We start from the raw sequence: 23,965 nt of genomic DNA, 5'->3' as shown, positions 1-23,965 counted from the left end.
AAACAGAAATGCATTTCCTCCACAAGCAGCTCACCAGCCCTCCATGCACCAAAATGTGAAAGAGAAGGTCTTAAAAACAGAGAGCCATACTCTGGAAATGACACCCAAGTGACAACCCACAAGATGCCCAACAGCCTCTCGGAAGAAATGGGTCCCTCACGATCCGGACGACCACCCCCTGCCCACTAGCATCCTCCGTGGGTGGAAACCATCGTTGGGCTGTCCCAACCCAAAGCATGGCCAAAGAAGGTGAAGCTGGCCAAGCTTAGAGTCATTATGCCCCCAGATACCCTGAGGGACTGCCGTGCACAGTATATTCCACCACTAACCAATCAGGTAGAAACCCAGTAGCCCAGCCTTCACGCCTCAAGTAAGGACTCTGCCTTGAAAACCTTCCACATAGCAAGCCTGCGCAAATGGTGCCAGAAGCATCTCCCAGCACAACTACACCTCGCTCTGTCCAGATCCTACCTGTTCGCTGGCGTAGGCTCACCAGCCCTTGCTGGAGCCAGGCACAGAAACGGTTGAGCTGGCAGTGCGAGAAAGAAGCAGCCAACTTAATGAGTGCCCCGGGCAAATGCTCAGCCTGAAGGAAAGAGTAACCTGCAAGCTGCGCAAACCCACACCAATCTAGTCAACTGCAAGCACTGAGCAGATTGTGAATTGACAACCTCCACTACACTCCTGATCTCATCTGTCTCGGCGCCTGTCCTGCCACAGCTTGCACACCACAAGGAAGAGGAACAGCTCCAGGAGTGTAACGTCCTGAAGCAGGCCAGAGCTTACCCAATCCTCCGGCTAGGCCGCTACACACCAGGAGCCTCGGCAAGAGATGCCACATTTTCAACTCCTTTCTGGGTCTGATACCAAGTCCACGTTAGCAGGTACCCCCCCCTTCCACAGAGTAGGCAAGGTGCCATTAAACTCAGCAAGGAAGTGCTGCTGCACACAGTGATCAACAAGGACCCTCGCTGGCAAACCAATGAAATGATGGGGGCACACACACCTGCAGTAAGGACTAAAGCCTCAAGAAGGCCCTGCCCACAGGGCTCGTCTGGCTTACCATGGTCAAATTCTATCGAGCCTGAAGGCCCCCCGGAGGGCTACCTTCTTGGCAGCCGAGATGAAGGCACCGCTCTCCAAGCGTTGTTTGACTGTATCCTGAGGGAGTCTAGTAACTAGGGCAACTGCATTAATCTCGATGTCCAGAAAGGTGAGCACGAGGCTGCGCCCTCCATCTCGTCCTCTTCCAGGGGGACACCGAAGTCCTGCACTACGCCATGAAAGTAACCACAAGGTCCTCACAATTTATGGAGCCAGATAGGCCTACTAAAGGAAATTGGCCAGATAACAGATGAGGGTGTCTCTGAGGGCTTTCAGTGCTGTCAGTTTTGCAGGTAGGTGCAAAACTGCTGAAGTCTTTGCACGACACACAGCAGCCCCATAGATGGGCTCCTGCAGAATGATAAAAAGAGGGGGCCTGCTATCTGCATGCAATGTAGGGTGAACAACATCCTTGAACCCCCACGCAGACTAAGCATCACCACGGACCGAATCCCAGACAGGTTTATTGAAGGAAGAAGCAAAAACCACCAGGAGACCCGACTCCCGCCACATTTGGATAGGGGTAGGTGCCCTGGAATAAACTGGCACACGTCCTAGCCATAGGAGCAGCTCATCTCGAGGCACTAAAGTGCTGGACGTCACTGTCGGCACCGGGTGCATGTAGGCCGGAATATACAATCCAGCAAAAGGCAGACTGGGATGGCACTTGCACGCATCTGCGCTCCCTCCTGCTGTGCCAACTGCAGTCCCTTTCTGCCACTTGGTAGGGCTTTCTAGGAGGAGCCACTGCAGGAGCTCCTGTTTACCCCCCTCTCCCTTACAGAGAGAGATACAGAGCGGCAAGGTGGTCAGGCCAAAATGAACATCTGGAGCGCTCCCAGGACATATGGAGGTTCCTTTCCATCCTGTCCTGGAAGACTTCATCATAATTCACCCAAGCCCCACTCACCACAGAGCTAGCAAGTGGCCAGCGCTGAGTCTAAGTAGGCTAGGAGAATCCCAGAGGGACCCAGATGGGCTGAGTCCCAAACACCAGCCAAGTGAAGAGGCCTGGGCACTGCCCCATCCTGGACAACCGTTCCGTCCTGCCTAGGCTTCCTGTCCCCCTTCCACCAGGCCCTGGCTTCCAGCAGCTCAAAATGGCTATGCAGGTGAGCTTCTGGAATGTACTCTACAGGGAGCATAGCACCCGCTCCCCAAGCTCAGTCAGGGCCACTAATGTTAGCACACTCCTAGACCCCTCTGCCCCAATCATGGATGCATCCGCCTGGGAGGCCCGAACCTGAAACAGGTGGAGATGATGAGTAAGAGATGGTAGAAAAGGAAATAGAAGTGCATCACACCATTACCAACGGCTGACAGTCTGCCGCTCGCAGATCCGGCACTGGAACCACAGCACCTTCCAAAGCTGCTGGCTGCACCAGTCCATGATCCTGTCCTCGCAGGGTCACCTCTAGTCCCTTGCCTCCCTCCCCCTCCCCCCCCAATTCTGTGCCGTTTGTACGGGCAGATGGGAGACCGGACAATATCGAAGACATGGATGCCTCTGAAGCACTGCTTCCAGATGTCCAGCAGCAACCCAAACCATGTCTGTCGGGCAACGTCCCAGGCAGCAAGCAAGACGTGCTGCAATCCCCCCAAGCCATCCACCCGAGGATAACCAGGAATCGGGGGGCCAGTATTGCCCACAGGGCCAGGGCAAGCCACATCAGGCTTTGTGGGGGTGAGGGGCCCCTGAGTCCAGCACTCCAACTGTTGACCAGTTCCTGGCCGGAGACCCCATGCAATGTGGCCCAGCCCTCGTCCTGCTGCAAACCCATGCCAGAAGACCCACGTGCCCCAGCCAGATCCCAAACTATGCTGAAAATACCAGTTCACCCATCAAGGATCCTGGATCGTGGCCCACCCCTCCCGATCCCTGTGGGCCCGAAGGAGCCTAACTCCAGTGCCTGAGTAATCCCATAGCAACTGTCTCTGCACTGGGAGACCCCATGCCAAAATCCCATCCCCTCCCTGATACAGAATTGGGTGCAGGTCCAGCCTGAAAAAAGAAAAGGCAGCCGCACTCCAGCCTATCACTAATGCACCTAATTGGCGCTGGTGGCACGAACAGCTTCGGGAGAGCTGCTGCTGGGCTGAATTGAAATGACCCACTGGGAGCCACTGTGGGAGAGACCATCTGCCCATATCAGCCACCCCTTCGGCACCATGGTCCAAGGAGGACCCCCCCCCCCCCCAATCTTGGTGAAGCCTGCTGACACCGTCAACTAGAGAAGGCCGCTGTCCCATGACACCCCTCCACACACCCTGGAGGACTTCACCCTTTTCCTCCCCTCCTGCACTGCTATGACAGCAAGACAGTGCCACAGCCTTGGAGCTGCCCAGGGAAGGGTGGGAAGGCACAGCACAAGCCTGCTCCAAGGCTGAATGCTAAACAACTCCGGCGAGAAGCAAAACCTCTCCCAGCTCGTGTGCTGAGGTGCTATGAGGTGAGCCAGCTACCCTCCAGCAAATCACTACACTGTTAAGCTGCCTTCGAGGAGCAGGAAGAGGAACCTGCACCTTGGATGCACCCCCTTAAATCCCCTTCTCTCCCCACATCCCTGCCCATTTGTCAAACCTAGTCCGGGGCCTTGGCGAGAAAAGCTGCTTACTCATGAAGTAGCCAATCTCTCAGAGTCTCCTGACCTCCCCCTATCCTCTTTCCTGGTACTAACCCCCCCTCCCCCCGCCCCAGCAGCATCATTAAGGCTGCTGAAGTGGGAAGCCCAGCCCTAAGTTAAATTTTTCCCCTGTGACTCTGGGGGCTCTTGGGCTCAAACTTACTCAAGCTTGATGATGTCATGATCACTATTGCCAAGTGGACCCAATTCAATTTTCTCTCGCACCAAGCCCTGCTTTCCACTAAGGACTAGATGTAAAATAGCTCCCCCTCTTATCTGTTCATGAGCAAGCTGCTGTTTGAAGCAGTTATTTTATTCCTTCTAGGAACTTTACTTCCCTAGTGTTTCTAGTCAATATTTGGGTAATTGAAATGTGGGCTTGAGGCCAAGTACTGTACCGCATATATCTTTTCAGTTGAGTTGAAGGGGAATGTTTTGTCCACATTTGGGTGGTTTTTCTCCTCTTTAAAATATTTTTGGATGTTGGTGAGACCCAATATTGGTTTGTTTATGAATACGCTAAATTAGAAATATAAAGAGGTGGTGAATACTGAGGTGTCCACATCTTGATTTTTGTTGTTTGTATGGTAGTTTAAGTGGCAGAACACTTGGGAATCTGTATGTTGGCAGAAGTTTTGGTTGCTGTTTTGATATTTTGTGCTATCCTTTTTGGTGAAATTGCCCATTATTGTGGTGGTGCCAAATTTGTTAGTCTCCCTAATTTCTGTTACTTTTCATCTTTGTTCATTCTGGCCTGGTGGATGGTAGTACACCCCAACCAGTTTTCACTTTCCCTTCACACATAGAATTTTTATCCATAATGATACCACATTCCAATCTGTTTTCTTCAGAATTTTGATTCTGTTTAACTCATTCCCTCTGTGACATATAACAGCACCCTCCCCCTCCAATGTGATCTACTCTATCTAACTATATAAATGACAAGTGACCGACTCACCCGCAAATGCATAGTAGAGCCCGAACGTTGAGAGAGGAAAAGTCCAAGCCCCGCCTCCAGCTCCAGAACCAGAAAGGAGGGAGGAGTCAGAGGCGGGGCGAGGGGCAGAGAGTACAGAACAGGCCGAACGTAATGGAGGTCGCCGAGATCAAGAGGCGGGGCGAGGGGCAGAGAGTACAGAACAGGCCGAACGTAGTGGAGGTTGCCGAGATCGCTGAAGCACCAACCACCCCCCTCCCCGACGTTGCCGCCGCTGCTCCCGCCCCCCTCCATGCCGGGCCCCCTGCACTGACATGACAGCGCCTCTCACCTCCGTGTGAAAGCGCTGCAGGCAGCAGAAGATCGATCTTCTGTCTGCAGCGCTTTCACACGGTGGTGAGAGGTTCTGTCATGTCAGTGCAGAGGGAGCGGCGGCAAGGAGGGTAGCTGAACATGGGGGGAGGGCAGGGGAGAGAGCAGGGTTGGTGGATGGGGGGAGGGGAGGCCAAGGGAAAGAGGAGGGTTGCTGGACATCCGGGGAGGGCAGGGGAGAGAGGGTTGTGGACATGGGGGGAAGACAGGGGAGAGAGGAGGGTTGCTGAACATGGGGGAGGACAGGGGAGAGGAGGTTTGCTGGATATGGGGGGAGGGCAGGGGAGAGAGGAAGGTTGGTGGACGGGGGGGGGGGGAGGCCAGGGGAGAGAGGAGGGCTGCTGGACATGGGGGGAGGGCAGGGGAGACTGCGGGGTTGCTGGACATGGATGGATGGATGGAGGGGAGGGCAGGGGACAGAGGAGGGTTGCTGGACATGGATGGATGGAGGTGAGAATTATTAAATTTAGAACTACAAAAAACTCGCCCGTTTTTTTTTTGTAAACTTCGTTTATTAACGTAGATTCAAAATAACAGGACAGAATCAACAGTGATAATGTTCAAAAATATGACTTAACAGGTCCTCTCTCACTTACAGATAACATTTATACAACATTTTCTCCCTGCCCTCCTCCCTGCCCTCTCCAAAAAACTCACCCGTTTTAACGGACTTAATGGCTAGTTGTGTTATAATTTGTACCTTGGTATCATAGTGTCCCACTGGTTATCCTCCTCCTATCAGTTCTTTGAGATGCCTATTATATCTACCTCTTCATTTAGTGCTGTATAGTCCAGGACTCCCATCTTATCTTGTTTAGGCTTCTAGCATTTATATACAGACTTTTCAAAATATATATTTTTGTGTTTTTAGCTAAAACTGGCTTCTTAGTTGACCGGGATAATGTTTGATCTTTACTCTTTTGTTCTTTCTTAAAGGCAGTTGACTTATTTAGGCCTTTGTTGTATCCTCTACATTGGGATGCCCTAATTTCCCTGCTTTCATAGTACCCTTCAGAGATATAATCCATGTTCTCCTGAGTGAGTGTTGCCTTTCCTTCAAGCTCTTGTTTAAAAGCTATCTCCTTTTTAAAAGTGCCATCAGTCTGTTTTTACCCTGGTTATGGTGGAGTCTATCTTTTCAGAATAGGCTTCCCCTTGATTAGTGCATAATAAATGTAAATCCCTTATCAGTTTGAAGCTCTGCCTGCCTCTTGAGTCTTGTGCGTGGGAGATGGAGTTCTGAAGTTCAACTTTTTTTTACCTAAAGAGCCTATATTTGACTTCCAGAACCTTCCTTCCATATTTTCCTATGTTTATACCCATATGTATCGAGAGCCAGCTCTTCCATAGCACTGTATAAAATCTTATCTAGGTGATGCATGAGGTCTGCCACTTTCACACCAGGCAGGCAGATATCCAAGCAATCCTCATGCCCAGCAGCCATCCAACTATCTATATGCCTAATGATCAACTAAAATGGCCGTCCCAACCCTTTCCTCCTGGCCAGAAAGCCTTGGAGGTAACATCCGGGTGTGAGAGGATATTGTATCCCTTGGAGGTCAGGTGCTGGTTACAGGTTCACTTCCTGCCTCACGAAGGTGATGCTTTCCTGCCAGATTACCTCTCGCCTCCAAGTTAGCACAGAGGCTAGAAGCAGGATCTCTTAGCTATATACTACTTGGTCTCCTCTAGATCAGTGTTTCTCAATTTCTTCATGACAAGTACCCTTAAGGTGAACAAATTTCAACCAAGTACCCTTGGGCTCTGATCAGATTTTGAAATGGAAATTCCAAAAACTTAAGTATTCTAATAATCACAAAATAGAAAATAAAATTATCTTTTGTTGTCTGGTTATTTTATCGTCCTAATTGTGTTGATCGGAACCTGGTTTCTGTGTTTCAGACCCGGCAGCGTGCACATGGAGACTGGCGCTGCAACTGCTTTGTTGTTTTTGCTGCTGCTGGTCTGGAGCTCTTTCAAGTCTGCTACTGTAGCTTTCAGCAATCAGTCTTGTACTCTGAGAGCAAAGTGCTCTTTGCATCACATGCACATATACGTCCTTTCACCAACTCGGAAATAGTAATTTCTATTATGTAGCTTCCCACTATTCCAGAACCTGTGGGAAATGATTGGTGTTGGGGTTTATAAAAGTTCAGTTTGCAGCTTTGGCCTTTTTTAGGGGCCAGCTAAAGAAGATGACTCTTGTGGCTTACCATCGTTCGATTCTTGGGTTGAGCAGGTTGCATGTGGCCTCCCTTTTGTACGCCGTGTCCAGAGTGGAACATCCTTGAAAGATCATACGCTAAAAGACAGCATTCTTTGGTGGCTGTTTCATCGGCACATAGGGTTTTGGAGCTTCAGGCTCTTTTGTTGGGATCCCTTTCTTTGCTTTTTGGAGGCAGAGGTCACCCTGAACATAGTTCCTTCTATTCTTCCAAAAGTGGAATCAGCATTTCATCTCAACCAATCTGCGGAGCTTCCATCCTTTCACAGAGAGGACGAAGAGGCTCGGTATTCTTCCTTGAAGCTTCTCAATGTGTGTAGAGTCCTCATTAGTCCTAATTAGATTGTAAGCTCTGTCGGGCAGGGACTGTCTCTTCATATTCAAGTGTACAGCGCTGTGTATGTCTAGTAGGGCTTTAGAAATAAGTAGTAGTAGTAGTAATGTGGAAATCACAAATGAGTTTTGCAAATCTGACAGACAGTTTGTGCATTTTGGTAAACAGAGGCTTGGCCCTCATGGCTTCCAACCCACAATTGCTAGATACGCAGCTTATTTGCTTGTGGGGCAGAAGGCTCCTTGGGCCTTGTGGGCTCGTTCTATGAGGCATACAGAGACTACTTCACTGTCTCCGTGGGATATTTGCAATGTGGCTATGTGGTCGACACTGTATACCTTTGCTAAGCACTACAGGGTGTCATGCTCGGAAGCTAGTTTTGGGGCTTCGGTTCTCAGGGTAGTGGTGCCAGGATCCCATCCACTCTAGGTAATTCTTTTGAACATCCCTTGGCTTCTGGAATAGTGGGAAGGACTAATAGAACATTATCAGGTAAGACCTAATTTCTCCAAATGTGGCACTCTGTGTAAAAGACCCATATTGCTGCTGGACTGCTGTCAGCATCTTAGTTTTGATGAAGTTGTTTAGTTATTTAAGGTTGCTAAGGGGATAGGGATACCTAAACCTTAAGATTATTTTGTATATTTTATGCTTTTATTTGTTTTTCTAAGTGAACTTCAAATAATTTAATGTGAATCAAAAGTTGAGGAAAGTATGGTGACAAATTTTCCTTTTTGCCCTCTTAATTGGGTTAACTGATAATAAATTGAGAGATGTGCTTGGGGTGGGTGGGAAAGAAGACTGAACTAGGCCCTACTCAGCTATCTTAATACCGTCTTTTGATGCTGTCTAGGCTGTAAGAGTATATTTTAAAACTGACAAAAATATTTTAAGCCCTCGGAGGGAAAGAATCTAGTTCGAAGTGGTGGCACAATGATTTGCAAGCAGGGGGACTATAAGATACTGCTTTAATGGGTTGTGAGTGCAACAACAGGAGGGTGCTATCCTGGAGGAAATATGTATGTATTTTAATATCATTCCTGTATAAGGAAGACCAGTAGACCTGCTCTGCAAGAAAAGGATATTTTTCTTTTTTCTTTCATTCTCATTTCTTTGGTTCTCTGGGTTTGATATAATTTTACAGGGCATTTAGTTCAATAAACTTATCTGAATATGTCTGCTTAGCAGCAGATGTTAAAATGGGCTAAATTAACCTTGAGCATTCACTGGCTAGAATTGCCTTTCAGGGGGCAATGATACTTGCTATTAATCTCAGGTGCTCAAAGAGGATTTTCTTTAGTGGTCTTTAATAGAAAGCTTGATTAACTGATGAGTTGTAAATGTGCAGAAGCTCAAAGAGGAATTGGGGCTGGGGTGTGGTTAAGGGATGTTGTGCCATGGATAGGAGGGTCTTGATTCTATTTATTCCAGCTCTACTATGTGCATGCTTCTTATACTGTGCATCTGTTTTCCTGCAGGGTGAAATCAGAGCAACAGGTTTTAATGAACAAGTGGACAAGTTCTTTTCTCTCATCGAAGTTAACAAGGTAAAAAGCATTTCAGGGTTGGTTTCACACCCAAGATTTCATATTCCAAAAATACAAAATAGGGATAGCTAAGCAGAAATCTAGTGTAACCCAGCTAATTCAATTATCAAACAAGAGGGATTTCTGTTGCCCTGGGTGCATGTGTCGGCTCCATATTTTACCAACAGCGCAGCATTCAATGCTTGTGAAGTAGTATGTGCCTGTATTAGATTTTTATTTTTTGGTTGTAGGTATATTTCTTCTCCAAAGGCACTTTGAAGATTGCAAACAAGCAGTACACAGCTGTGAAGAATGACTATGAGATGACATTCACAAATGAGACTTCAGTTATCCCCTGTGAAGACTCTGCTGATGTTCCCACAGTGCAGTTTGACTTTGTTTCCATTGGTGATCTAGAGAATAAGGATAAAGACACTTTAGTTGGTAAGTATTGTAGCAGGGTTTGGGGATGGATTGGGTGAGTTCGGGGTGTCTGCGCCCTGGTTCCAGATTACATTATTGTAAGTTAAGTGGGATTTATTTAGTGTAATGTTCTGCATACTAATACGTAGTACCTAGGCTCATAGTACTACATAGGTAGTAAGTGGGTGATCAATTGTTTAGAGCAGTGGTATTCACTTCCAGCCCTAAATGGCCACAGTGAAGGTGGTATGCAAGCAAATGTATTACCTTTGTATTCATTAGGGGTATCCTGAATACTTGAGCTGTTTGCAGCCATCAAAGACTGAGACTGAATATCACTAATTTTAGAGGATGGGGCTGGAAGTTGGCACCAAGCATAGTATTAGATGCTAAGAGTAAAATCTCATGTTTAGAAAAGGTTCCCATCCCAAAGTGGCGGTATTAATGTAATCTCACATGAATGGAAGTAGCAGATCTCTCGATTCTCAAAGTTCTAGTAATTTGTAAGACCCCTTCCAGAGAGGATATGTAAATAATGGAAAAACACAAGATACATATAACTTTAGAGATGCTTGCATGTTCTTTTAATGGAGTGAGAAGTATAAGCTTGGAGAGGAAGGGTGGATGTTGTAATTTCATTGTACAGTATTGTCTAAATGCAGATTCAGTTCTTAGGTTTCAAAATTGACTGCTGCCTGTGACTCTGGCATAAGAGCTGTTATTACATAGGCCTTATGAATGCTTCATATATGCACTACAGATATCATTGGGGTTTGTAAGAGCTTTGAAGATGTCTCAAAGATCATTGTAAAATCCAATAATAGAGAAGTATCTAAGAGAAATATACATCTGATGGATACATCTGGGAAAATGGTAACAGCAACCCTTTGGGGTGAAGAGGTAAGTGATGCACATAATCTGTGGAGAACTATACACATATAGGTGTGCCCCAAGAGAAAGGCAGGAAACTAATGGAGCAATACCCTGCATGAAGGGTGTAGATAAGAAGACCTGGTGAACCATATTCTATCAGGAGGAGAAGAGATATACAGAAGCTGTGTGGCAGTGTTGGAAGCGAAAGACTTGCATGCAGCATTCCCTAAGTAGGACAGATAGGGGAGAGATGTATGAAGCTGAGCCCCAAAAGAAAAGGGAACATGGGAGAGGGAGACATGTATAGGGCTGTGCTCAAGTGGGGCAGGTGACAAAAGTGATTATATAGAAGAAGGGGGAGAAAACCGGTGTAAGTTGACTTTTGCTATCTTTTGTTGGGATACCAGTCTTTTTTTTTTTTTTTTTTCTTTTATAGCAGCACATTGTGAAATGTATTTAGTGTTACTGTAACATGTTGTTTGTTCTTGCAGGCTGATAGATTTGATGGTTCCAGGCAACCTGTGGTAGCTATCAAAGGCGCTAGACTCTCAGATTTTGGTGGGCGTTCCCTATCTGTGTTATCCGCTTCAACTCTCATGTTAAATCCAGATATTCCAAAATCTTTTCAACTCCGAGCATGGTAAGAGACATTTTGGCTTGTCCCCTTATGCTTGAGTTCAAGTTGGGGAAGCTTTCCCGCATATGTGAAGACCGCTTCTTCTCTAGTGGGATTTGTTTTTGGATAGCATTGTTTTGTTTTTACATCAGATAAAAGTACTTAGAAAATAACTTATAACATGTTAAATGCTGCTGAGCTTCTTTTAAGGTTAAATATTTTTATTCAGTCACCAGCAGCAGAAACAAGATACAAAGATTATGTATACTCAGAAGGTATAGCAAAACATGAACAAACAAAAGTTGACGAAAAGATCAGATTTTCACCCCCTTCTCTTTACCAAACCAACCTCCCCAGAGTAAGAGGTCTAAAAATGTGCATTCAAGAAAATCATGAGCCTTAGTCGTACCCATTCAACAGCCTCTCAGTCCCCAAGACCAATGTGTGCAAAACAACCAAAGATTTCAGTTCCTCCAGTGTCCCTTGTACTAAACATCCAAGTCGTTTAAGATCACAGGACGTACTCTCAGTGGCAAGGTCGCTAAATAAGGGTCCATATCTTCAAATATCGCTTCTTCGCAGCCTACCCTCAAAGGACTGCTGTCATATTCTCCATCTGAGGCAGCTCAAACATCTGATTAACGCTATTGGGCCACGGTGGGTGGATCTGTATCAGTCTATTGCAACAGTACACACTACTTCACCATCAAACAGGCTTTACGCAGCAACAGTACTGAAAGGGTCACACCCTCCACAATCCCCTCCATTGAATCCAGGAGGGACCTGTGGGGGAGTGCTGGCCAAATATGGCCACACATTGAACTCAAAACGGTCTCAGAGATTCCTCCCAAAATTCTGAAGCTGGGGACACTTCCACAATGCTTATAGGAGATATGCTTGGCTAAGCGTTTTAAACAATCCCCTGTTGTTAGATACCCCATATTTATGTCTCTATTGGATGGATATACGTGCGCAATAAAAACTTATGTTTCAATAATTTTTATTGAAGAAAGGTCAACAGAACTGTTTCATCAAATAAATTGCCACTTCATATCTAACTCAAATAATACAAAAGCTTAACTACGTGACATTGTATAGTTCCTCAAACTTCCAATAAACTTTGACTTTTTTTCAGTTTTTTGCTTCCCCCCCTTCCCGCCTCCCACCCCCTCCCCTCTCTCGAACACAGTCAAGAGTCCAAGGGTCCGTCCTCCTAGGACCTATCGAATTATAAAGTTCATTTCACCAACAGTCCCATAAAATCAGAAATTTTTTAACAAATGGCTCCTTGCTGGAGGTGTTAAGGTTTGCCAGAATGCTGACCATCGCTTCTCAAAGGACCGATATCCTTTTTTGTCCAGTTGTGTTATTCTTAACCGCTCCATTCTCATAAGTTGTATCATCTGAATTCTCCATTGTTGCATGGTTGGAGCCTTCTTTGAAAGCCACTCCGACAATATCACCTTCTTGGCCACAATGATTGTTCAATTAGTGTATTCTTTAAAGCCTTTGGACATCTGCTTTGTGAGTCTATAATGGCCAAACAATACCTGGCAATCCAGACTCCAAGTTATTCCCCATATAGATGATGATGTTCGGAAAAGCTGTCTCCAAAAGCTTTTAATATATGTTGTGCATGTCCAAAACATGTGTCCTAAGGTGGCGCCCACTGTATTGCACAGTAAAAACTTATAATGTGGCTCCTGATATTTGGTGCACTCTATCCAACGGGAGCTTACTTTTAAACTGAAGGAGCAGCTGGTCAAAGAAGTAATCTCCAAAATCCTGTGACCATTTGCGCACAATTTGTTGTTTCTCAGGAACCCTCCCTCGCTGCTGCTTCTCAATCTTTTTGGAATATTAATCACCCCGATAATTCATTTTCAGTATTTAGGTATTATTTTCAATTCTGCGCTCACATTTTTACCTCAGATTTCACATCTGACTAAAGCTAGTTTTTTTTTTTTTGTTTTGCACAAACTTTGGGCCATTTGACATTACTTTTAATCACAATAACTTTCATGCTTTGATTCTTTGTTTCTGACACTTCTCAATTATTGTAATACTAGTAAAAAAGGCCCGTTTCTGGGAGAGATGGTGTGCAGCGACGCTTGTGTCTCCCTGTGTGTGCAGCCTCTCCACCCATCCGCACGCATCGTGAGCGACCCAGCTGTCCCCCAACCGCCGTGCAGGCATGGGGAGATCGCGTTTCCAGCCCTGGCACCCCATCCACAAGCAGCGTCAGCGACCCAGCTGTCCTGTGGTCAGTGACCCACCTGGCACCGCCGCCCAGCGACCCAGCTGCCCCCCAAGCCCCCTCCAGGCGCCTGCACACTGTGTGATGCGGGTCCCGTCTGAACCATGGCCGCCGAGTCGCCGAGGGGCAGGGGGAGATCGCGTGTGCTCATGGACTGTGCTCTGCCCTTATCGTCATCACATTCTGACACTAGGGTGGGGCACAGGAAGCCTCACAGTTCCGGTTTTGAGCCATGGGCAAAAAGGATATTTCAGACGCCTCACAGTTCCGGTTTTGAGGCTTCATTTAGAATGTTCGGGTCGTGAATTATGTCCGGAAGGGGCGTGGCTGAGGGTGGGTCTATGAGTGACAGTGAGTGGTGAGTGAGTGAGCTGACAGCCTAGCCTTCACTGTTTCCCTCCCACAGAGTGAGCTTCAGAATGTTTTCCAGGTGAGAATTATTTATATAGATTGTCTAGGCTGGTCTTTTGTGATCAACAACAATAAAAAACCAAACAAGATGCTCCAAAATACTGCTGTTTGTCATGCTCATCGAAATGATCATATCATCCATCTTCTGAAAGTTCACCATTGGTTACCAGTAAAACAATGTATCTTTCAGAAAGTAGCTATGCTTACTTTAAGGCTTTCTTTAGGCACACCTGATTACCTATCTTCTCTCACAATCCTGTACTCTCCTGTCAGACTTCTTTCTTCGTTCACTCAATGATCATCGCCTGGTTCTTCCTGGTCTTAAATTTTGGTCTTAAATTTGCTCAACTTGAATCTACTAGACACTCTGCCTTCTTTTTTTCTTGCTCCTTTTATCTGGAATGGGCTTCCCCTCTCTTTGCAGCATCATCTGTCTTAAAAAGTTCAAAGGTGAATTAAAAACCTGGCTTTTTTTCTGATGCCTTTGGCTAGGGTATTGGATTAGGGTCCCCAACGACAGTTCCTTTTATACATTGCTGATGTTTCCCTGCCCCTTAGTTTATCCCTTTTTTTTATTTTGTATGTATGAATGATTTTACTGTCCTATCAAAATTATAGTTCTTTTTCTTATTATATGTTTTTAATTGATTTGTACACCACTCTGCTTTGCTTGCCAGTTAGAGTGGAAACAACTACAAAGAAAATACAAATACACCATTAGATAAACTAAAAGATCATACTATAAAACTAAAATCGGGCCAGACTACAAGGATACACACAAACTCTTCCAACTACTAAATACCACACCAGTTACTAACAACATGGACACCCCATCAGTAAATAATCTTGCAAACTACTTCAAAGAGAAAATTATAAAGCTACGACTCATGATACCTATCAATACAACTGAATATGCAAACCTCCTTGAATGCCTAGATCCAATACCTGGGGAGCACCCAGCAGACCGATCATGGACCAACTTTAACACACTCTCGACTGATAACATCTCCCAACTGCTTAGTAGATACACCAAGTCGCAATGCAGATTAGACATCTGCCCTAGCAGTCTGATAAGATCCGCCCCTCAACAATTCATAACAGACCTCATGAGCCACATGAACTACATGCTACAAAACGGCCTCTTCCCAAAGGACAAAGGAAACATACTACTCATACTAACTGGTTTAGAGGATTCCTGACCTCAAGATCATACCAAGTAACATCTAATGAGAATACATCCACCCCATGGACACCCAAATGCAGAGTTCCCCAAGGATCCCCCCTTTCACCAACCCTCTTAACCTATTGATGATACCCCTAGCCAAGCTACTAGCCAATCAAAACCTCAACCTATATATTTATGCAGATGATGTCACAATCTACAACCCGTTCAAACATGATCTAAAGGAAATCTCCAACGAGATCAACCAAAGCTTCCAAATAATGCACTCCTGGGCGGATGCATTTCAGTTAAAACTCAACGCAGAAAAAACACAATGTCTCATACTCATCTCACAACATAACACAACTAACTTCACCACAATAACCACACCAAATGTTTCCCTTCCCGTCTCAAACACACTGAAAATTCTCGGAGTCACCATAGATCGAAACCTCACACTTGAAAACCACATGAAGAATACAACTAAGAAGATGTTCCACGCCATGTGGAAACTTAAAAGAGTAAAGCCTTACTTCCCAAGATCCATCTTTCGCAACCTGGTACAGTCAATGGTGCTAAGCCACCTGGACTATTGCAACGCACTATACGTTGGTTGCAAAGAACAGACTATCAAGAAACTTCAAACAGCCCAGAACACCGCAGCCAGACTCATATTCGGAAAAACAAAATATGAAAGTGCAAAACCCCTAAGAAAGAAACTGCACTGGCTCTCACTCAAAGAACGAAGCACGTTCAAGATATGCACGATTGTTCATAAAATCATTTACAGAGACGCCCCGACCTACATGCTAGACCTCGTCGACCTACTTCCTAGAAATGCTAAAAGATCTGCCTGCACATTTCTGAATCTACACTTCCCCAGCTGTAAAGGACTAAAATACAAACTAATATATGCGACCAGCTTCTCATACATGAGCACACAACTGTGGAACGCACTACCATCAAAATTGAAAACTATTAACGAAATAACTATCTTTCGCAAATCTCTGAAAACCTATCTCTTCAACAAGGCCTACCACGAGAACCTGTAGCTTAACCATAACACTTCACCACCCCACCCCAACTTAAACAACGTCTTTCTTTAAATGTTTACTTAGTTCTTCTCTGTCGTCCTTGATCTCTTTATAACACCAATTTGTATCTTTTAACCCGTATTGGCGATGCCATAACAGATCTTTGTAAGCCACATTGAGCCTGCAAATAGGTGGGAAAATGTGGGATACAAGTGCAATAAATAAGTAAAATTGTAATGCTTAGTTTCTTTTAAATGAACTACTGTGTTTGCATTACACATTGCCTATAATACAGACCTTTGCTAAGAGTTTTACTGACTCATTCAGATATTTCTTGAGTGGGTAATTTTATTGGACTGATACCTATATAAAAGCAGAGAAATACTGGGAGTGAGGAACTGATAACAATTCTGTCAAATAGCATGAACAGCTGCTGTCTACTATTGGAGCACCTGTTATGGGATAGTATACACAACCAAGCCTTACAGCCACATGTTAAGGGAGAATAAGAAGAAACTTTATCGGGGTGCTGCTTCTTAGTTTGATATATAACCAGACAGATTACTGTAGGGTCAAAAGTCCCTTGCACAGATATATGTTTAATTTGTGGCAGGATGATTTTGATTACTGACTCCTAAAGAAGCAATTTGATAAGCCTTTTTAAATCATTTTTATGCTCGTCCATTACAGTATTGCAACTTACAAAGACTCAAACTTTTCAGGAGTTCTCAGCTGCTGTCACACTAGATGGCGGCATGATCATAAAAGTGGAAAATAACAGTGTGAAGATTTTGTTAGATTATATATATGTAGCTTTTAAATTTATTTAGATTTTGCTTACACCTTTTTCTGTAGTAGTTCAAGGTGAGTTACATTCAGGTACACTGTTGAACCAACATTCTTAGTCCCAATTGATTTAATATTTTTAGTCATGATTAAATCATTTTAATTGCAGTCCTGAAGACCTCCTCCACCTTCTCGAGGAACCCCGTAGGCCCCTCCAGACCTATTTGAAAAGATACCTTGGTGGCCTAGGGAAGGGCAGACTGCAGGAGTCCCCAGCTACTGCTGCTCATGCTGATCTGGGATCAAGACAGTAGCTGTGACCTCTAGTTGTCTGGTGAGACTGCTGCTAGTGGTTGCAACCCTTTTGAACTCTGGATCTGCAAGGGAAGCAGTAATTGGGGATTTCTGCTGCCCACTATACCTTAGACCTGAGAAAATTAGAGTCAAGGGATAGGAGGCAAGGTTCTGTTGTGGATTAGGAATTGGTTATTGGACAGAAAACAAAGGGTAGGGTTAAATGGTCATTCCTCTCAATGGAGGAGGGTGAACAGTGGAGTGCCGCAGACATCTGTACTGGGACCAGTGATATTTAACATATTTATAAATGATATGGAAATCGGAAAGACGAGTGAGGTGATTAAATTTGCAGATGACACAAAACTATTCAAGGTTGTTAAAACATGTGGACTGTGAAATATTGCAGAAAGACCTTGGGAAATTGGAAGATTGGGCATCTAAATGGCAGATGAAATTTAATGTGGACAAATGCAAGGTGATGCACATTGGAAAGAGTAATCCGAATTATAATTCTTGATGCTAGGGTTCACCTTGGGGGTCAGCACTCAAGAAAAAGATCTAGGTGGTGGTGTAGATAATACGTTGAAATCTTATGCTCAGTGTGCAGCGGCAGCCAAAAAAGCAAACAGGATGCTATGAGTTATTGGGAAAGGGATGGTGAATAAGACTGAAAATATTAAAGTGCCTCTGTATCGCTCCATGGTGCGACCGCACCTGAATATTGTGTTCAGTTCTGGTCGCAATATCTTAAAAAAGATATAGCAGAATTAGAAAAGGTTCAAAGAAGAGCGACCAAAATGATGAAGGGGATGGAAAGGCTAAAGCGGTTTGGGCTCTTCAGCTTGGAAAAGAGACAGATGAGGGGAGATACGATGGAGGTCTACAAAATCCTGAGTGGTGTAGAATGAGTAGAAGTAAATAGATTTTTTTTTTTTTTTACTCTTCAAACAGTATAAAGATTAGGGGACACTCAAGGAACTTACATGGAAATACTTTTAAAATAGGAGGAAATATTTTTTCACTCAATGAATAGTTAAGCTCTGGAACTCTTTGCTGGAGGATGTGGTAACAGCAGTTAGTGTATCTGGGCTTAAAAAAGGTTTGGACAGTTTCCTGGAAGAAATGTCTGTCGTCTACTATCGAGACATATATGGGGAAGCAACTGCTTGCCCTGGGATTTGTAGCATAGGATGTTGTCGCGATTTGGATTTTTGCCAGGTACTTGTGACCTGGCTTGGCCACTGTTGGAAACAGGATACTGGGCCAGATGGACCATTGGTCTGATCCAGTTTGGCCACTCTTATGTTCTTGTGCGTTGGTAGCCCATTTGAGGTCATCCTCCATAGAGAAAATTTTGGAGCTGCAGTATGGGCTTTTGTCCACACATTCACATTGCATTATTGCTAGGAATAGGACTTTTGACGTGACTTTTGGTTTGGTCAGACAGTTCTCCACAATCATTTTGGGATATAGAGTCCAACCCCACCCCACCCCCAGCCTAATTTTTCTGTTTCAGGCTGCCCCACCACAAAAAAATATATATGTTTTTAAATCTGTTTTATTGACAACAGTACATTTCATTAAGAGTACAAACAAATATGATCATGAGAAGGAAAATATCAAAAGGCTGGCACAAATTGCCACAAACAAGAAAGTCATCAAAGTTTTTCACACTTTCACCCCCTTCCCAATCCCAAACCCATATCCCATGCTTCAAATTACTGTCTCGTATTACATGGGAACTATCACGTGAACTCCTCCTGTCAAACCCACGCTAACACAGAAATACCCAAAACACCACAAGAAATATAGTAAAGCCACATATCCCCAGCACCTAACATAATATGCCCCAAACACCCCAAAGACCTCAAAAACAGTATAGGAAAACCACAAAGTCCCACAAAGCCCTATCAAGCTAACATGAGATGCCAGAAGTAGAGTGAAATAAGTCCACCGTCTAGTTGGGCTGAAGAAATGCTTTTGGCAGTAAGCAGGGCTGGTCCGACACGGTAAGCAAGGTAAGCATGGCAGGGCGTCAACCTCTGGAGGGCACCGCTGCACCATGCTTACCGACACTTATCTGACCACCCTGGCGCCCTCTTCTCCCCCCAAGGATCCTTTTTCTTTTATTTTAAATTTACCTAACCTCCGTCCGAGTCCGACCGCATGGGCAGTTGCGTCACTGGAAGCGCTCCCCTCCCGAGTCCCGACGTCTCTAGCAGAAGCTTCCCTCGAGGGCGGGACACTGAGAATGAACGAATCAGGAAGCTTCTGCTAGAGACGTCGGGACTCGGGAGGGGAGCGCTTTCAGTGATGCTGCTGCCCATGCGGTTGGACTCGGAAGTCAGGTAAATTTAAAATAAAAGAAAAAGGATCCTTGGGAGGAGAAGAGGGCGCCAGGGCAGGCAGGCAGGCAGTTGGACATGGGAGCGGGAGGGCAAGGGAGAGAGGACCATCTGGACATGGATGGCAGGGCTCAGGGAGAGAGGGGAATTGCTGGATAGGGATGAATGGAGGGGGCAGGGGACAGAGGAGTATGGGAGGGCAGGGCTCAGGGAGAGAGGGAAATTGCTGGATAGGGATGAATGGAGGGGGCAGGGGACAGAGGAGCATGGATGGGAGGGCAGGGCTTAGGAAGAGAGGGGAATTGCTTTATAGGGATGAATGGAGGGGGCAGGGGACAGGAGCATGGATGGGCATGGATGGGAGGGCAGGGCTCAGGGAGAGAGGGGAATTGGTGGATAGGGATGAATGGAGGGGGCAGGGGACAGAGGAGCATGGATGGGAGGGCAGGGCTCAGGGAGAGAGGAGAAATTGCTGGACCTAGAGGGGAGGGAAGAGAGATGAAGGAGATGAAATGAGGGAAAAAGAAGAGAGGAGAAAAACTGCACATGGATGGAGAAAATAGAAGCTGGATCCACTGGACAGTCAAGTCTGCGTAGGACCCAGCTTTTACTTATGGATATAGGGCAAGAAATGAAGAAGAAAGGAGGAAAGTAAAGAAATAAATGGAAAGGAAGCCCTGGAAACGGAGTTAAGAGGACAGATAGCAGCAGCAGAATCAGATACTCGGCCAACATGATCAGAAAAACAGTCACCAGATAACAAAGGTAGAAAAAAATCATTTTATTTTCATTTTAGTGTTTGGAATATGTCCACTTTGAAAATGTACATCTGCTACATCTATCTTATTTTGCAATGTATAGCAATGTGTTTCTTTCTGTTTTTCTGGTATTGTGCTGCATGCAGAGTCTAACTTCTTAGGATTTCAGGTTAATTTTTGAAGGATTTGAAGAGTGGCTATCTCTGTTCTGCATGTGTGACTGCAAGGCCAAATATCTGAATAGGGATCTGTTTGGTAGATTTTGATAACATATTGTTTTTCAGAGTTGGCAAGACTGTTTGTTCTCCTAATTCCTGGTCTGTGTGCTACGTTATTTTTCTTCTATACTGGTGTATATTTTCAATGATGCCATGGCTGGTAAAAGGGGTGTGTCTACTGTAGGGGCAGAGCCATAGTGATCCCGCCCCTGGATGGATAGGGGCGCCGACTAATAGGCTGCAGGAGGGCGCCAGAAACCCTAGGGCTGGCCCTGGCAGTAAGTGTTGCTAAGAGAAAGGGGTCAAAAAGCAACAAGTATCAGAATGATTATCAGTTCCGATAGCTGCCTATTTGAATGTTGGATTTATCTAAGTGCCCACAGCAGCAGGGATATTGTGTATAAAAGTTTGCACTGCTTCCACAGAAAAAAAAATGTTTGACCCTCAACGGTAATCCGGAGTATCGCCGGGTAAAGTAAAACACTGGAAATCTTCCACTCAGAGCTTAGTGCATAAGGGAGCAAATGCTTTGCACTGATTATGCACTTTTGCCTTATAGTCTTGAAAGGTCTTGAAAGCAAAAGACTTTCCAGTTATTATTAGTTTCAATTTGTTTATTAATTTTAAACTTTTAACAAGAATACGCTTGTTATTGAAATACAGCCATAATACAATTCAATGAAGAAATATGAAAAGAAAATTACATTAAATAATAGTAGTTCAGAAGCTAATCTCAATTCTTTAAAATAAATAAATGTTTGCTTCCTTAGACCTCATTAGTTGGAGGAGACGAATAGAGTTAGGAGAAATTATAACAATGATTCGACACATATAACAGGTGGCGTAATTTTCCCATGTCTACTTTACAGTTGTTTAGAATCAAGAAATGATTTTAGGCTATCAGGTGAAAAAAATGTATATTCCTCAGCGACCCTCCAGACCGGTCAAGACGCGTGGGTTATGTCCTCCTACCAGCAGAGGGAGACTGAGAAAACACTAAGCTTTTGAAGCCTGTATATATAACCTGTGCAGAACCTCCACTAGCCAGTATTTTCTCAGTCTCAGCAGAGGTAGCAGTTGACAGCCTGTGCAGTCTCCAATAATCTGGTGAGGTAGTTTGTCATTGGGTCGTAGGATTTTTTCCTTCCAAACTTTATTCTGTTGCAGTACCCTGTACGTGTGTGTAAAAAAAAAAAAAAAAAAAGTGCTTTGGGGCCCTGGGTCTGGTGGGGCCCAGTTTTTCCCCCTGGGGTGTTACACCTATGTTTGGGTCCCTCCCCCTGTGCTGCTCTCTATTTCTGTTTGCTTGGCAGTTTTGTGCCTCGGCTGCTTTCTCAGTATTGTAGCCTTGAGTGCCTTACAATTTCCAGATGCCAGAATTAGAGTACTGTGCCTTTAAGGTCAGTTATTCTATTTCGTTTTGCTTGGCAGCTTTGTGCCTCGGCTGCTTTCTCAGTATTGTAGCCTTGAGTGCCTTACAATTTCCAGCTGCCAGAGTTGGAGTACTGTGCCTTTAAGGGCATTTATTTCTTTATTTTCAGCGGACCGAACGGGGGTTTCGATTCCTTGCTGGAACGAGAGAGCAGCGCTTTCTTCAGTGCTTTTGCAGTGTGAGGGAGTTTTTGGTTTGGCGCGTTAGCGGAACAGCTTTTCCCTTCCCTCGTGGTTTATGGCGGCCCAGCTCCTCCGATGTCGCGCGTGCTCGTGGCGAGGGGTAGAGGCGCCGGGTGCTCAGTGTAGCTTTGCGGTGCACCTATAAAGGTGGCTGCGGCACCCCCCGACTTGACCGCGGAGGGATCGATGGTGTCGGGAGTCTCCGGGTCAGCGGGAGCGTAGGCAGGGCTGCTGTCAGCGGGAACAGTTTCGGCGGGAACAGCCGCCATCTTGAGTCTGACGCGGCCCGTGGAGCCAGCTGTTTTTGGGCCTGCGGCCTCCGTTTTTGGCACAAAAGGGCCTAATGACGGTCCAGGAATGGTGGGCTTTCCTCCAGATTTTGTCTGGACGCGGTATCAGGCCTGGAGATCGGGACCCCCCCCCCCTAATTGGAAGAGGGGGCTATTTCCGTCTTGGCTGAGAGACCACGGTTAGAGTGGTCAGAGGACAGGCAATGTTTTTCTCCTGTAGCTGCAGAAGCTGTGCTTAGTGATCTGGGGGAGTCAGATGGAATTGACGGCTCTCAGGAGCAGGATTGGTGGATTCCTGGAGAGGATCCTTCAATAGTGCGGATTTTCCATAGAGATGAGCTGTCAGAACTCATAGATCAGGTGTCGTCCACCCTTCAGTTTGGTCCTGAGGTGGCTTTGGGGGAAACTGTCCAGGATCCGTTGGTGAAGGGCATTCAGCGTCAGGCGTGATCCTTCCCTATGAACAAGGATCTCCGGGAGATGATTTGTCAGGAATGGGATTTGCCGTGTAAGGTGGCAAAGGCAATGGCGAGGCTTTATCCCCTCCCTCAGGACGATAGGGATTCCTTTAAGGCTCCCACGGTAGATGCAGTAGTGACGGCAGTAATTATAGCTACGGCTATCCCGGTTGATGGAGGAACGGCCCTCCGTGATCCTCAGGATAGGAAGTTGGGATCTTTTCTCAAGCGTAGTTTTATTTTGTCGGCTCTAGCCCTGCAGGCCTCGGTTTGTGGGGGTCTGGTAGCTCGGGCATGTTTTCGTTGGGCCGAGAAGCTCCTGGATGATTCGGTAGATGTTGGTTCTTCTGGGGGTCAGGAGTTAGCCGACTTGGACATGGGTTCATCCTTTTTGTCTGAGGCTTTTATGATTTGTTGCCTACTTCAGACAAAAAATATGGCTATGGTTGTGGGTCTCTGCCACTTAAGGGAGCTATGCTCTTTGGAGAAGATTTGGACAAGTTAGTGTGAGGTCTTAGTGATACCAAGGTTCTATGGCTTCCAGATTTTCGGTTCAAGGCAGGGGCCAGAACTAGTTCCTCTCGGGGACGGTTTAGGGAGGCTCAGCGGTATAGGCCGGGCAGATCGAGTGGGACCTACCCCTAGCTGTCTGTTTGTCTGTCCAATTTAGATTGTGAGCTCTGTTGAGCAGGGACTGTCTTTTCATGTTAATTTGGACAGCGCTGTATAAGTCTAGTAGTGCTATAGAAATGTTTAATAGTAGTAGGACCTCTAGGGGTCGGTTTTTCCAGCGCGCACAGTTCTTTCGTGAGAATCGTCGCGGAGGGCGTGGCTTTTCCGTAGGAGGTTAGTATTCACGCCGCAATTCCCAATGAAGGTGTGCGGGCTCAGGCTCTGGTGCATGTTGGGGCTCGGCTGAGTCTGTTTTACCAGAGCTGGGCCCAAATCAGGTCAGATCAGTGGGTTCTCAAGGTGTTTCGAGGCGGATATGCGCTGTTCTCCCGAAGTGTTTCTGGAATCCCTCTGTCGGTCTTGGAGCAAGAGGGCAGCAGTGAGGGACACTCTGCGGTGGCTGCTCGCATTGGGAGCCGTGGTTCCTGTTCCTTCAGATCAGCAACGCTCAGGGTGCTATTTGATCTATTTTGTGGTCCACAAGAAAGAGGACACTTTTCGTCCCATTTTAGATCTCAAAAGGGTCAATGCGGCACTCAAGGTGCCCTCTTTCCGGATGGAGACGTTGCGGTCGGTCACTGGTGCGGTCCGGAAAGGAGAGTTTCTCACTTCCCTGGATTTGACGGAAGC

The 23,965-nt window shown here is 45.8% G+C and overlaps 1 protein-coding gene across 2 annotated transcripts in view; it reads left to right on the top strand.

Annotated features, from left to right (window-relative positions):
- The window catches only part of RPA1 (replication protein A1), a 93,686-nt gene that overhangs the window by 33,841 nt on the left and 35,880 nt on the right, over positions 1 to 23,965 (top strand). For both annotated transcript variants that reach the window (XM_030185713.1, XM_030185714.1), the window contains exons 9-12: positions 9,074 to 9,142; positions 9,373 to 9,565; positions 10,305 to 10,444; positions 10,909 to 11,057. In XM_030185713.1, coding sequence (XP_030041573.1) covers positions 9,074 to 9,142; positions 9,373 to 9,565; positions 10,305 to 10,444; positions 10,909 to 11,057 — 551 coding nt within the window. The remainder of the gene's footprint in view (positions 1 to 9,073; positions 9,143 to 9,372; positions 9,566 to 10,304; positions 10,445 to 10,908; positions 11,058 to 23,965) is intronic.

This window comes from Microcaecilia unicolor, chromosome 13 (assembly GCF_901765095.1).
Source record: "Microcaecilia unicolor chromosome 13, aMicUni1.1, whole genome shotgun sequence".
NCBI classification, from domain to species: Eukaryota; Metazoa; Chordata; class Amphibia; order Gymnophiona; family Siphonopidae; genus Microcaecilia; species Microcaecilia unicolor.
The sequence above is the reverse complement of the archived record's forward strand: the minus strand, read 5'-3'. Positions and strand labels throughout refer to the sequence as shown.